General features: G+C 34.9%; 1 protein-coding gene across 2 annotated transcripts in view; it reads left to right on the top strand.

Annotated features, from left to right (window-relative positions):
- Positions 1 to 2,318: 2,318 nt before the first annotated feature.
- The window catches only part of LOC141558751 (cytochrome P450 2C23-like), a 40,442-nt gene continuing 27,961 nt past the window's right edge, over positions 2,319 to 14,799 (top strand). The window contains exon 1 of one of the 2 annotated variants that reach the window (XM_074296428.1): positions 2,319 to 2,829. In XM_074296428.1, the coding sequence (XP_074152529.1) occupies positions 2,650 to 2,829 (180 nt within the window). In that variant the 5' untranslated portion in view covers positions 2,319 to 2,649. The remainder of the gene's footprint in view (positions 2,830 to 14,799) is intronic. The other variant, XM_074296429.1, reaches the window with a different exon arrangement.

Raw genomic sequence — 14,799 nt, 5'->3', positions numbered from 1 at the left:
TACCTCTAATCTGCACTACTAACATGTCCTGATTGGACATATATAAGGCTGAATGACCAATAACGCTTCACTAGAATGTTCTACTGCTGTTCCGATGGCAACTCTGTGTAAATTTTCATCACCTGTTGTGCATTCTATGTTTTCTGAATTGGCTTGTGGGTTTTTGAGTCTTTTGTATATCTTCTTAATTTTTCTGTGAGTCAAAATACAGTTTTGGAATCTTCCATTCACTGCAATTAAGTACTCTGGGTTTAGTGAGCATTTGCAATAATAGTTGTATAATTCTTTGATGTGCTTTACAAATATCATCTCATCTCCACAACAACAAATGCTATTTTAGCATTTTGTAAATGTGGAAACTGACACAGGTAAAGGGAAGAATTTTGAGATGGCAGTGCTACAAACTATTTATCAATTTGTATTCCTCTGACAACAATGATAATGATGATCAGAAGGTTTATTGAAAACTTATTCTATAATCCACATTATGTTTTTTCTGTCCTTGCATCATGCATCTTCCATCTGTGTGAAACTAATTAGCAGGCATTAAATAATAACCATGTTGAATTAGATACACAGATAAGTTGTAAAGAAATTCAAATTTGTCCAGAAATTCGTGTCAACTTCAAAAGAGAAATCACCAGGATTTATGTCTTCTATAAACAAAAAAAGAAGTTCATTTCAGTTTGAGTGAGTCCATAGTTCAGGCAGGATCTCAGCTCTGCCTGTTATTCATTGGGTGTATGGCCTTGTGTAAATACCTTCAGATCTTTGCTCAAATTTCCAAATTTTTAAAATGCGTGGGGAGGAGACACAGGGGTTCACTGTTTGAAAACAAGAACTTTTAATTCAACACTGTCAGTAATCAGGGAAGGAAAATGAGATCTAGGGATAGGAAGGAATTTGACCAAGATCAGAATAGTAACAGGGGGATAGCATTTCTGCTATTATTCTCAAATTACTTAACCACCGTTTGGTGTTAAATTGAGATAAAAATAGCACCTAATTAGATGGGTGGATGTGAGCATTAAATGAGACAGAGCTCATGAAGCTTTTTAAGCAAAGAAGCTGGACACAGTGTCAAATTTATTGTTATTATTATTATACACATCAAGAGTCCTTTCATTGTATCAATAAAGGAAAAGGTAGTTCTTGTTTAAGTATTCTTCCATAGAGGCAGGATGTAGGATGGTAATTGTTTAACAGCCAACTTCCTAGAGAAGCTACAATATTACATTTGATCTACACTACTAACATTTTCTTTGCTACCTTTTAAGATCTTAAAATAAAACAATAAATCAGACTATGATTCTGGTATCTATCAGATGTCCAAGGTGTACATGGTCACATCTAGAATTTAATAACAAGTTCCTTTGGTATGGAAAGAGTTACTTCTAGCACACCTTTGGGCAAGAATTTTATTTCTTTATGTTTTTATTTTCTTTCTGAACCTGTCAATTTGTTCCAAAAGAGCAAAAAGATTTTGTAAAATAGCACATTTAGACAAACTTTCCATGCAATAGTCTTTTTGTGAATGGAAGACAAAGAGTAATCAGTGAATGGTGATTAGCTGAGATCCTACCTCTCTGTCCACTGATCATTGATGACACACGAAGCTATCTTTGGAAAGTTAAAGATATGTGAGCAATTCAAACATAGGGCAAGACATACATTCTGATGTGATGCTCAGAGTCCTGCAAATGAGATGAAAACAGAGATCATTAATAGAGAAATAGGTTCCATACCAATTGAAATGAGAAGACTAGAAAAAAATTAAAAGTATCTATAGTCACAATCAACCTGAGGTCTGTGTTTTTCTCCAAGCTAGGATAGAGAGGTCTGAGAGAGATGGGTTTATGCTCTGCATGACATGTCATTTGTAGATGAGAGCATATATCATGGATGGACAGAGGGAGAGTCCTATCAAGGATGGATACTAGAAAAGACATTAATCTGAAAGATCAGGGTCAGGAAGACTAAAAGCTCAGACGACATTGAGGGATGAAAAAATGTTGGGGACACCAAAGGTTTGATCAAGAAGAATAAGAAAGGAATAAATATGGACCAGGACCACTAAGGCTATGGGATCAGTGCTTAAACAGATAGAAAGGAGATACTTATTTAGTTGCCCCTTTCTTTCTCAAGCAGAATGTTCTTAAAGGTGGAGAAAGAGCAAGCATGTCAATTAAGCCTAGTGTAGTTTAGGAGATAAGAAGATATCACCTGACCTCTAATATGACATCAAGTTTGCAGAATTTTGGAATCTGGATCCTTGATCCACCTCCTCTAAGACTGAATTTGGATATTTGCTTTTTCCTTAGTTCAACAAAGCCCCATAAGCCCACAGAAATTTGATTGTTGATAGCCTAGGAACCTCCAAAAGATGAGACAAAATCCTTCCCTGTTCCAATGTTCCCTGTGTGATTTAAGTACCAGGTTTGGGCTAGGAACAGATTCCAAAGCAATAATTATCTAGATGTTTCCTTAATCACCTCTTGGTGGCTTGGTTAATGGAAAACTAATTGTAATGCCTGCAAAACTATCCCGTTATTGGCTGGACATTCCCACCCCTTGTTTTCTATCAATGATTATAAAAATCTAATACTTGAGCTGATACCTCTTAGAGCTGTAGGACCGTCTCTCAGGGCAATGGATCCTTGGGGACTCACCACTTCTGTCCTCCTGACTTGTGTTCTTTTGCTGATCTTCTTATCTCAATGGAGCCAGGGACTTAAAAAGGGAAAGCTCCCACCAGGTCCTACTCCTCTTCCATTTCTTGGCAACCTCCTGCAATTGGATTTGAAGAACATAACTGCATCATTCTCACAGGTAAAGGGGCTGGATTTGGGATTTGACTTCCAGGTGATTGGGTTGTGGAGGGAGACACAAAGGCTTCACATGTATCTCATGTAGGTTTAAAGTCCTAGCTCATGAATGCTCTGAGTGAGCTCTCCATTAACAATGATGGTAGGCATTAATTGATTGTTTTGTCAAAATGTTGGTAGCAGCAGAAGAAATTCAATATTTACTATGTGTAATTCATTACACTATATATACAAAAGTAAAAATTAATCACTCCATTAATGAGAACTTCTTTGGCACCTACTATATGCCAGGCACTGTGATAGGAGAGAAACTTATGGAGAATAAAACAATCTCTCCATAAAAGACAAGAGTTCCTGTCTTCCAGAAACTTATGTTCTCCATGAGGGATACAACAAATTCATAGACAAGTAAGTGGAAGGTAATTAGAGGACAGAAAAGCTGTCCTCTCATAATCTCATAATCTGGAACTCCAAAAAGTTTCAAGTAGGAGAGAACACCTGAACTAGACCTTGAAGGAAGTAGCAAATTCTTATTGAAAGAGAGAGTGGGAATGAATTCCAGGTATGGGAGACAGTCTGGATGAAGAGAAGGAGTTGGGAGATAATGAATATAGGAATATAGAATAAATCTGCACACTTTAGTTGGAGCCATCTGTGGAGACATTTAAGTGCCAAGTCAGGGAGGCAATAAGGAGCTCCTGCAGGCTTTTGAATGGAGGAATGTAGTCAGAAATGTATCATGAGAATACTAAGTTGTTAGCTATGTAGATTATTCATTTCAGAGGTGAAATATTAGAAGAAAGGGATTGATCTTGGAGGCCAATGAAAGTATGGATAAAAATATTATTTATGAAGTGTCTACGATTTGCTCAGCAATGTGCAGACAACAGAATAAAAGATTTCAGCTGGAAAAACCTTGTGCTTTTTAAAGCACATTAACAAAACACATGGTAAATCAGCACATTTAAAGTCAATGCTACTGATACAAATCATATCTTTAGCACCAGCCTTAAAGTCAGGAGGACCTGAGTTCAAATATAGTCTCAGACACTTAATACTTTCTAGCTCTGCGACCTTAGGTAAGTCACTTGATGCCAATTGTTTCAGCAAAACAAAACAAAACATGTGTGTGTGTGTGTGTGTGTGTGTGTGTGTGTGTGTGTGTGTATTCTGATATGAAGCATGTGACAGTGACACTGTTTTTCTTTTCTAAGTGTTCAATAGCTAAGGATTCAGCATTTACAGAAGTTGTCAGGGTTTTCCTTCCAGGATTAATGTGAGAAAGGTGGGATCAAGTAGCAATAGTTATATGAAAGGCTGGGTTGCCCAATCCTGGGAATTTTGGAATTATGTTCCTGGTAGAATCAATTGTTTAATAGCTGGTAGTGGTTGTGGTGAGAAAGGTGGGTCCCTTCTCCCTAATGATTCCTCCTCATTTTAAGGATGCCTGTTTGGCCTGTGCTGAACACAAATTCAGTAGTCTTGGGGCAGGAGTCATTGACATGAAAGGATCAATCAGAAAGGCTCTTGAGTAACAGTTCTGGACTGTATCCATTTCCAAAGGAACCTGATGATGATTTGATTTTCCTGTCATATTCCATCTTCTCTTTCTCATGGTGTGACTTATTGGTTTAACGAGTTTGGATGCCTGTCTCACCAATCTATTACAATAGTCTAAACAAGGTAGGGGTCAGCAAATGTGTCAGGAAGCAAGATGGAATAGATGTGGGGCACCTAAAGATAGAATCTATCAGACTTGACCATAGATTATTGTAAGTAAATATGATATAAGTAAGAATTAAGTCAAATATAAATACATGACTTTAATTCAGGGTTAATGGAATTATATTCAAGAGAAGTCTACCTTTTGGGTTCTCAAGGGAAATGGGTAAGTTTGGAGAAAAAAAGTAGTTTTATGGGACAACTAGTTAGTTGAATTATGGATGTATTGTTTGCAATGCCAATAGAACATCCATTTTGAGTACTTTTAAGCCACTGGTTTATGTGGAGCTCTAAATGATAAAGTCTAGTAATAGAAATGAGAGAGTCTTCTGCTTAGAAATAATCACTGAGGCCATAGGTGCTGGGATAATCTACTTAGAATTTATTTGGAGGTTCATGAGATCTTCAAGTGAGTAGAGAGAAAATAGAGCCCATAAAATGAATCTTTGTAGTCAGGAGAGGTATGATGATCCAAAAGACATGTAGCAGAAGAAACAGAAGAGACAAGTGTCATGGAAACCAAGAAGAAAAAAGCCTCCAAATATTTCTTAATTGTCCAAGCTTTTACTTCTTCCTCCATTTTTGGAGGGATATTTTGACACTTGTTTCATTATTTCTTGATGTCTTATAGAGCCCTTAGCTTCAAATAATTTCAAACTAAATGTTAAAAAAAGAAAAAAATACTTTGTAAAATAAAGGCAAATGAAATTTATATCAAAAGATGTTTGATCCCATCGAGGAAGGGACACAGTGATTATAGTGAGTCATCCTATCTTCATCAAGCACAGAAAATTCCAGGTTAACTTCATGTCCTTAGACAAAGTTAGGAAAGTGACACCTCAACTGCACAAATTTCTCAACTACATAGGATATAGAATGTGGGGAAATCCTTTACATAGGAATAAAAAGAAGATGCAATATTTGTTGGTGGAACCATAGTTTATGCTTCAAAAATATCTCCATTGCAAATGTATATGAGAATATAGATCTCCTCCTTCTCTTCTTTCTCCTGTTCCTGTTCCTCTTCTTTTTTTTTTCAGAAACTTTTTAACCTGAAGGACCAGATAGTAAATATTTTAGTCTTTGCAAGTAAAAAAACAAGGACATTATGTAGGTACTAATGTAAAAAGCAAAAAAAAAAAAAAATTCCACAAGTTTTTATTGATGGAATTAAAAATACAATAATGCTAATTGAGTAAGAATGTTTTTGTAATTCCATAGACAAGCTCAAGCTCAAACTAAAAAAGGGACATAGGTGAACAGGACAGTTTTGATGCAATCATATTATTTCATATAGATTGAAAGAGAGAGACAGACAGACAGAGAGAGACAGAAACAGAGAGAGTGAGTCTATGTGGAAGTGTGCTCAAGGAAACACATTTAGTAAGGGGAAACTCACATTCTAAAAAAAAAGATTCTTAGCGAGTTTTAAAGTTTTTATTTCCTCAAGAATTGTGGAGTTTTCTTGGCAAGAGAGCCTGGAGAAGTCATCCCATGCATTCAAAGACAGAGTGGATAAAGAAATCAAATCATTGAGAAACAAGATTAGTGAGCTGGAAAAGGTAAACAACTCCAAGGAAAACAGGATTAGTGAGCTGGAAAAGGTAAACAACTCCAAGGAAAACAGGATTAGAGAGCTGGAAAAAGAAATCAGCTCTCTAAAAAATACAATGGAAAAAAATTCCATAGAAGATAAAAACTCAATTGGACAATTACAAAAAGATATAAAAAAAGTGAGTGAAGAAAATACATCATTGAAAATTAGACTGGAACAAGTAGAAATGAATGACTCAAGGAGAAACCAAGAGGGAGTCAAGCAAAACCAGAGAAATGAGACAATTGAAAAGACTGTCAAGTACCTTACCAGAAAGACAACAGACCTGGAAAACAGATCCAGGAGAGACAATTTGAGAATAATCGGACTCCCTGAAAAATGGGAGGAAAAAAAGAGCTTGGACACCATTTTCGAGGAAATTATCAAAGAGAACTGCCCAGACGTTTTGGAAACAGAGGGTAAAATAGACATTGAGAAAATTCATCGATCACCTACTGAAAGGGACCCTAAAATCAAAACGCCAAGAAATATAGTGGCCAAGTTCAAGAACCATCAGACAAAGGAAAAGATATTGGAAGCTGCTAGAAAAAAACAATTCAGATATGGAGGATCCACAATAAGGATAACACAGGATCTAGCAGCGTCCACATTAAAAGAACGCAGGGCCTGGAACATGATATTCCGAAAGGCTAAGGAACTTGGTATGCAGCCAAGAGTGACTTACCCAGCAAGAATGAGCATCATTTTCCAGGGAAAAAGATGGACATTTAACGAAATAAATGAATTCCATCTATTTTTGATGAAAAAACCAGACCTACATAAAAGGTTTGATCTTCAAATACAGAACTCAAGAGACTTCTAAAAAAGGTAAAAAGAATCTTGAGAACTATACTTCTGTCAAAAAAATATGTAAAGAACATATGTACAATTTGTCTTAGAAACTAGAGGTGGAAAGGAGATTATATCATAAAAAAGTATAAAGTGGTGGTACTACATCTCATGAAGAGGCAAAGGTAACCTATTATATCTGAGAGAAAGAAAGGAGGGAGATGAACATAGCGTGTATCAATAGACATATTCGATTTATGGTGAAACTTCTTCCACTTCATTGAAAAGTGAAAGGGAAGGAGTAAGCTAAGGGGAAGGGAATACAGTAATTTCGAGGAAAAGGGATAAAATAAGGGGAGGATCTTTAAGGTGGGGGAGGGATCCTAAAAAGGGAGGGCTGTGAAAAGCAAGTGGTGTTTACCAGTTTAATACTGGATAGGAGGGTAAAAGGGAAGGAAAGGGGAAAAGCATAAGCAGGGGTTAATAGGATGGCAAGCAATATAGAATTAGTCCTTCTAACCATAAATGTGAATGGGGCAAACTGCCTCATAAAGAGGAAGCAGTTAGCAGACTGGATTAAAAGTCAGAATCCTACTATATGTTGTTTACAGGAAACACACCTGAAACAGGATGAGACATTCAAACTAAAAGTAAAAGGGTGGAGCAGAATCTATTATGCTTCAGGCAAAACCAAAAAAGCAGGAGTAGCCATCCTCATCTCAGATCAAGCAAAAACAAAAATTGATCTAATTAAAAGAGATAAGGAAGGGCATTATATCCTGCTAAAGGGAAGCATCAATAGTGAAGCCGTATCAATATTAAACATGTATGCACCAAGTGGTGCAGCATCTAAATTCTTAAAAGAGAAATTAAGAGAGCTGCAAGAGGAAATAGATAGCAAAACTATAATAGCGGGAGATCTCAACCTTGCACTATCAGAATTAGATAAATCAAACCACAAAATAAATAAGAAAGAAGTCAAAGAGGTAAATAGAATACTAGAAAAGTTTGATATGATAGATCTTTGGCGAAAGCTAAATGGAGACAGAAAGGAATATACTTTCTTCTCAGCAGTTCATGGAACCTATACAAAAATTGATCATATACTAGGGCATAAAAACCTCAAAATCAAATGCAGTAAGGCAGAAATAGTAAATGCATCCTTTTCAGACCATAATGCAATCAAAATAACATTTAATAAAAAGACAGGGGAAAATAGACCAAAAAATAATTGGAAACTAAATAATCTTATACTAAAGAATGATTGGGTAAAACAGCAAATCATAGACATAATTAATAACTTCACCCAAGAAAATGACAATAATGAGACATCATACCAAAATGTGTGGGATACAGCCAAAGCAGTAATTAGGGGAAGTTTTATATCTCTACAGGCCTACTTGCATAAAATAGAGAAAGAGAGGGCCAACGAATTGGGTTTACAACTAAAATTGCTAGAAAAGGAACAAATTAAAAACCCCCAGACAAACACAAAACTTGAAATTCAAAAAATAAAAGGTGAGATTAATAAAATTGAAAGTAAAAAAACTATTGAATTAATTAATAAAACTAAGAGTTGGTTTTATGAAAAAACCAACAAAATAGACAAACCCTTAGTAAACCTGATTAAAAAAAGGAAAGAGAAAAAGCAAATTGATAGTCTTGAAAATGAAAAGGGTGAACTCACCACTAATGAAGAGGAAATTAGAACAATAGTTAGGAGCTACTTTGCTCAACTTTATGCCGATAAATTTGATAACTTAAATGAAATGGAAGAATACCTTCAAAAATATAGCTTGCCCAGATTAACAGAGGAAGAAGTAAGTAGTCTAAATAGTCCCATCTCAGAAAAAGAAATAGACCAAGCTATTAACCAACTTCCTAAGAAAAAGTCCCCAGGACCAGATGGATTTACAGGTGAATTCTACCAAACATTTAAAGAACAACTAACTCCAATGCTATGTAAACTATTTGAAAAAATAGGGATTGAAGGAGTCCTACCAAATTCCTTCTATGACACAGACATGGTACTGATACTTAAACCAGGTAGATCGAAAACTGAGAAAGAAAACTATAGACCAATTTCCTTAATGAATATTGATGCTAAAATCTTAAATAAGATATTAGCAAATAGACTTCAGAAAATCATCCCCAGAATAATACACTATGACCAAGTGGGATTTATACCAGGAATGCAGGGCTGGTTTAATATTAGGAAAACTATTAGTATAATTGACCATATTAATAATCAAATTAATAAAAACCATATGATCATCTCAATAGATGCAGAAAAGGCATTTGATAAAATCCAACATCCATTCCTACTAAAAACGCTTGAGAGTATAGGAATAAATGGACTATTCCTTAAAATAATAAGGAGCATATATTTAAAACCTTCAGTAAACATCATATGTAATGGTGATAAACTAGAACCTTTCCCTGTTAGATCAGGAGTGAAACAAGGTTGCCCACTATCACCATTACTATTCAATATAGTACTAGAAACTCTAGCCTTGGCAATAAGAGCCGAGAAAGAGATCCAAGGAATTAGAGTAGGAAATGAAGAAATCAAATTGTCACTTTTCGCAGATGACATGATGGTATACTTAGAGAACCCCAAAGACTCTGCTAAAAAGCTATTAGAAATAATTCAGAATTTTAGCAAAGTCGCAGGATACAAAATAAATCCACATAAATCCTCAGGATTTTTATACATTACCAACACAATCCAACAGCAAGAGATACAAAGAGAAATTCCATTCAAAATAACAGTCGATAGTATCAAATATTTGGGAATATATCTACCAAAGGAGAGTCAGGAATTATATGAGCAAAATTACAAAACACTTGCCACAAAAATAAAGTCAGATTTAAATAATTGGAAAGACATTCAATGTTCTTGGATAGGCCGAGCGAATATAATAAAGATGACAATACTCCCCAAACTAATCTATTTATTTAGTGCTATACCAATCAGACTCCCAAGAAACTATTTTAATGACCTAGAAAAAATAACAACAAAATTCATATGGAAGAATAAAACGTCGAGAATTGCAAGGGAACTAATGAAAAAAAAGTCAGAGGAAGGTGGTCTAAGTGTACCTGATTTAAAGCTATATTATAAAGCAACAGTCACCAAAACCATTTGGTATTGGCTAAGAAATAGACTAGTTGATCAGTGGCATAGGTTAGGTTCACAGGACAAGATAGTGAATAAAAATAGCAATCTAATCTTTGACAAACCCAAAGATCCCAAATTTTGGGATAAGAATTCATTATTTGACAAAAACTGCTGGGAAAAATGGAAATTAGTATGGCAGAAACTAGGCATGGACCCACATTTAACACCACATACTAAGATTAGATCAAAATGGGTCCAAGATTTAGGCATAAAGAACGAAATCATAAATAAATTGGAGGAACATGGGATGGTTTACCTCTCAGACTTGTGGAGGAGGAAGGAGTTTGTGTCCAAGGGAGAACTAGAGACCATTATTGATCACAAAATAGAACATTTTGATTACACCAAATTAAAAAGTTTCTGCACAAACAAAACTAATGCAAACAAGATTAGAAGGGAAGTAACAAATTGGGAAAAAATTTTTACAGTTAAAGGTTCTGATAAAGGCCTCATCTCCAAAATATACAGAGAATTGACTTTAATCTATAAGAAATCAAGCCATTCTCCAATTGATAAATGGTCAAAGGATATGAACAGACAATTTTCAGATGATGAAATTAAAACTATTTCCACTCATATGAAAGAGTGTTCCAAATCACTATTGATCAGAGAAATGCAAATTAAGACAACTCTGAGGTATCATTACACACCTGTCAGATTGGCTAAGATGACAGGAACAAATAACGATGAATGTTGGAGGGGCTGTGGGAAAACTGGGACACTGATGCATTGTTGGTGGAGTTGTGAAAGAATCCAACCATTCTGGAGAGCAATCTGGAATTATGCCCAAAAAGTTATCAAAATGTGCATACCCTTTGACCCAGCCATACTACTACTGGGCTTATACCCCAAGGAACTACTAGAGAAGGGAAAGGGTCCTGTATGTGCCAAAATGTTTGTGGCAGCCCTTTTCATAGTGGCTAGAAGCTGGAAGATGAATGGATGTCCATCAATTGGAGAATGGTTGGGTAAACTATGGTATATGAATGTTATGGAATATTATTGTTCTATAAGAAATGACCAACAGGAGAAATATAGAGAGGCTTGGAGAGACTTACATCAACTGATGCTGAGTGAAACGAGCAGAACCAGAAGATCATTATACGCTTCAACAATGATACTGTACGAGGATGTATGCTGATGGAAGTGGATTTCTTCAACATAGAGAAGAACTAATCCAATTCCAATTGATTAATGATGGAAAGAACCAGCTACATCCAGAAAAGGAACAATGGGAAATGAATGTAAACTGTTATTTTTACCTTCTGAATCCAATTCTTCCTGTGCAACAAAAAATTCGGTTCTACACACATATATTGTATCTAAATTATACTGTAATATATTTAACATATATAAGACTGCTTGCCATCTGGGGGAGGGGTTTGGGGGAGGAAGGGAAAAAATCTGAATAGAAGTAAGTGCAAGGGATAATGTTGTAAAAAATTACCCATGCATATGTACTGTCAAAAAATGTTATAATTATAAAATAAAATAAAAATAAAAAAAAAAAAAAAAAAAAAAAAAAAAAGAATTGTGGAGTTTTTCTGGTGGACTCCTTGTATAGCCTTGAAACTGCCTTTCTTTATCAAGTCATGTTCGTGAGTCAAGAGATAGACACTACCATCAATATTCCAATAATGCGTCTAGGATACTTATGGAAAGTTCCAATTTTTTTTAATACTTTTAGGAGTTCAAGAGATCATTTTTCTGATCCAGGAAGTAAGAGAGGGAAACTGTAACCATTGCTTACCAAAGACTCTTCTAACTCCAAGGAAATACTTCCCAAGGCTTGGATATATACTACATACATACATACATACATACATATACATATACATATACATATACATATACATATACATATACATATACATATGAGAGGGAGGAGAGAGAGAGAGATTCAATGTGGAAGTGGGCTCAAAAAAACATTTGGAAAGGTCACATTCACATTCTAAAAAAGGTATCATTATGCAAGTTTATTCTCTCTCTTTTTTAAAAATTAAAACTTTATATACAAAACATATGCATTGATAATTTTTCAACATTAACCATTGTTAATTTCCCCCTCTTTCCCCCATGCCATCTCCTAGATGGCAGGTAGTTCAATACATGTAAAATATATTAAAGTATATGCTAAATCCAATATATGAATACATATTTATATAGTTTTCTTGCTGCAGAAGAAAAATCGAAACAAGAAGGAAAAAAAAAAACCTGAGAAAGAAATCAAAATGCAAGCAAACAACAACAGAAAGAGTGAAAAATTTCATGTTGCAGTCCACACTCAGTTTCCACAATCCTCTATCTGGGTGTAGATGGCTTTCTTTATCACTGAACAATTGGAATTGGTTTGAATCATCTCATTGTTGAAGAGAGCCACGTCCATCAGATTTGATTATTGTATAGTGTCATTGTTGCCATGTATAATGATCTCCTGGTTCTGTTCATTTCCCTCAGCATCAGTTCATGTAAGTCTCTTCAGGCCTCTCTGAAATCATCCTCTGGTCATTTCTTACAGAACAATAATATTCCATAATATTCATAAACCATAATTTATTCAGCCATTCTCCAATTGATGGGCATCCATTCAGTTTCCAGTTTCTTGCCACTACAAAAAGGACTGCCACAAACATTTTTGCCTATGTGGGTCCCTTTCCTTCCTTTAAGATTTCCTTGGGATTTAAGCCCAGTAGTAACACTTCTGGGTCAAAGGGTATGCACAGTTTCATAACTTTTTGAGCATATTTCCAGATTGCTCTCCAGAATGGTTGGATGCATTCACAGTTCTACAAACAATGCATCAGTGTCCCAATTTTCCCACATCTTTGCCAACATTCCACATTATCTTTCCCTATCATTCTAGTCAATCTGATAGGTATGTAGTGGTATCTCAGAGTTGTCTTAATTTGCATTTCTCTGATTAATAATGACTTGGAGCATCTTTTCAATTTCTTCATCTGAAAATTGTCTGTTCATATACTTTGACCATTTATCAATTGGAGAATGGCTTGATTTCTTATAAATTAGAGTCAATTCTCTATATATTTTGGAAATGAGACCTTTATCAGAACCTTTGACTGTAAAAACGTTTTCTCAGTTTATTGCTTCCCTTCTAATCTTTTCTGCATTTGTTTTGCTTGTACAAAAGCTTTCCAATTTGATATAATCAAAATTTTCTATTTTGTGATAAATAATGATCTGTAGTTCTCCTTTGGTCACAAATTCCTTCTTCCTCCACAGATCTGAGAGGTAAACTAGCCTATGTTCTCCTAATTTATTTATAATCTCATTCTTTATGCCTATATCATGAACCTATTTTGATCTTATCTTGGTGTGTATAATGTTAAGTGTGAGTCAATGCCTAGTTTCTGCCATACTAATTTCCAATTTCCCCAGAAGTTTTTGTCAAATAGTGAATTCCTATCCCAAAAGTTGTGGTCTTTGGGTTCTTCAAACACTAGATTGCTATAATTATTGCTATAACCTAACCTATTGCACTGATCAACTAGTCTATTTCTTAGCCAGTACCAAATTCTTTTGATGACCATTACTTTATACTGTAGTTTTAGAATTGATAAAACTAGGCTACCTTCATTTGCTTTTTTCCCATTAATTCCCTTGAAATCCTTGACCTTTTGTTCTTCCAGATGAATTTTGTTGTTATTTTTCTAGATCAGTAAAATAGTTTCTTGGGAATTTGATTGGTAGCGCTAAATAAATAGATTGATTTAGATAGTATTGTCATCTTCATTATATTCGCTCAAAGTGCCCAAAAGCACTTGATATTTTTTCAATTGTTTAGACCTGACTTTACTTATGTGGAAAGTGTTTTATAATTTTGCTTATATAGTTCCAAGTTCCCTTGGCAGATAAATTCCCAAATATTTTTTTATTATCAACAAATATTTTAAATGGAATTTCTCTTTGTATCTCTTGCTGTTGGATTTTGTTGGTGATGTATAAGAATGCTGATGATTTATGTGGATTTCTTTTGTATCTTGCAACTTTGCTAAAGTTGTGGATTATTCCTAATAGTTTTTGGTTGATTTTCTAAGATTATCTAAGTATACCATCATATCATTTTCAAAGACTGATAATTTGGTTGCCACATTACCTACTGTAATTCCTTTAATCTCTTTTTCTTCTCTTATTGACAAGGCTAACATTTCTAATACAAAATTAAATAGTAATGGTGATAATGGTGGGCAACTTTGTTTTACCCCTGATCTTATTGGGAATGGTTCCAGTTTATCCCCATTATGTATGATGGTTGCTGATGGTTTTAAATAGATGCTACTGACTATTTTAAGCAAAAGTCCATTTATTACTATACTCTATAATGTTTTTTAACAGGAATGGATGTTGGATTTTATAAAATGTTTCTCTACATCTATTGAGGTAATCATATGGTTTTTCTTAATTTGGTTATTGAGATAGTCAATTATGCTAATAGTTTTCCTAATATTGAACCAGCCCTTCATTCCTGGTATAAATCTTACTTGCTCATAGTGTTTTACCTGGAGGATGTAATTTCTTTGCTAATATTTCTGTAAGGGTCCTTTAAATGGGCAGCCACAGGGCAACAGGAGATTGAGTGGCCCTGAAGTAATCTCTGTGGATATAGGACTGCCCTGTGGGTGGGATCCTGGTCATATTGAGATAGCTTCATAATGGGTGACGGCTCTCTC

Source organism: Sminthopsis crassicaudata, chromosome 2 (genome assembly GCF_048593235.1).
Source record: "Sminthopsis crassicaudata isolate SCR6 chromosome 2, ASM4859323v1, whole genome shotgun sequence".
Classification (NCBI taxonomy): domain Eukaryota; kingdom Metazoa; phylum Chordata; class Mammalia; order Dasyuromorphia; family Dasyuridae; genus Sminthopsis; species Sminthopsis crassicaudata.
The sequence above is the reverse complement of the archived record's forward strand: the minus strand, read 5'-3'. Positions and strand labels throughout refer to the sequence as shown.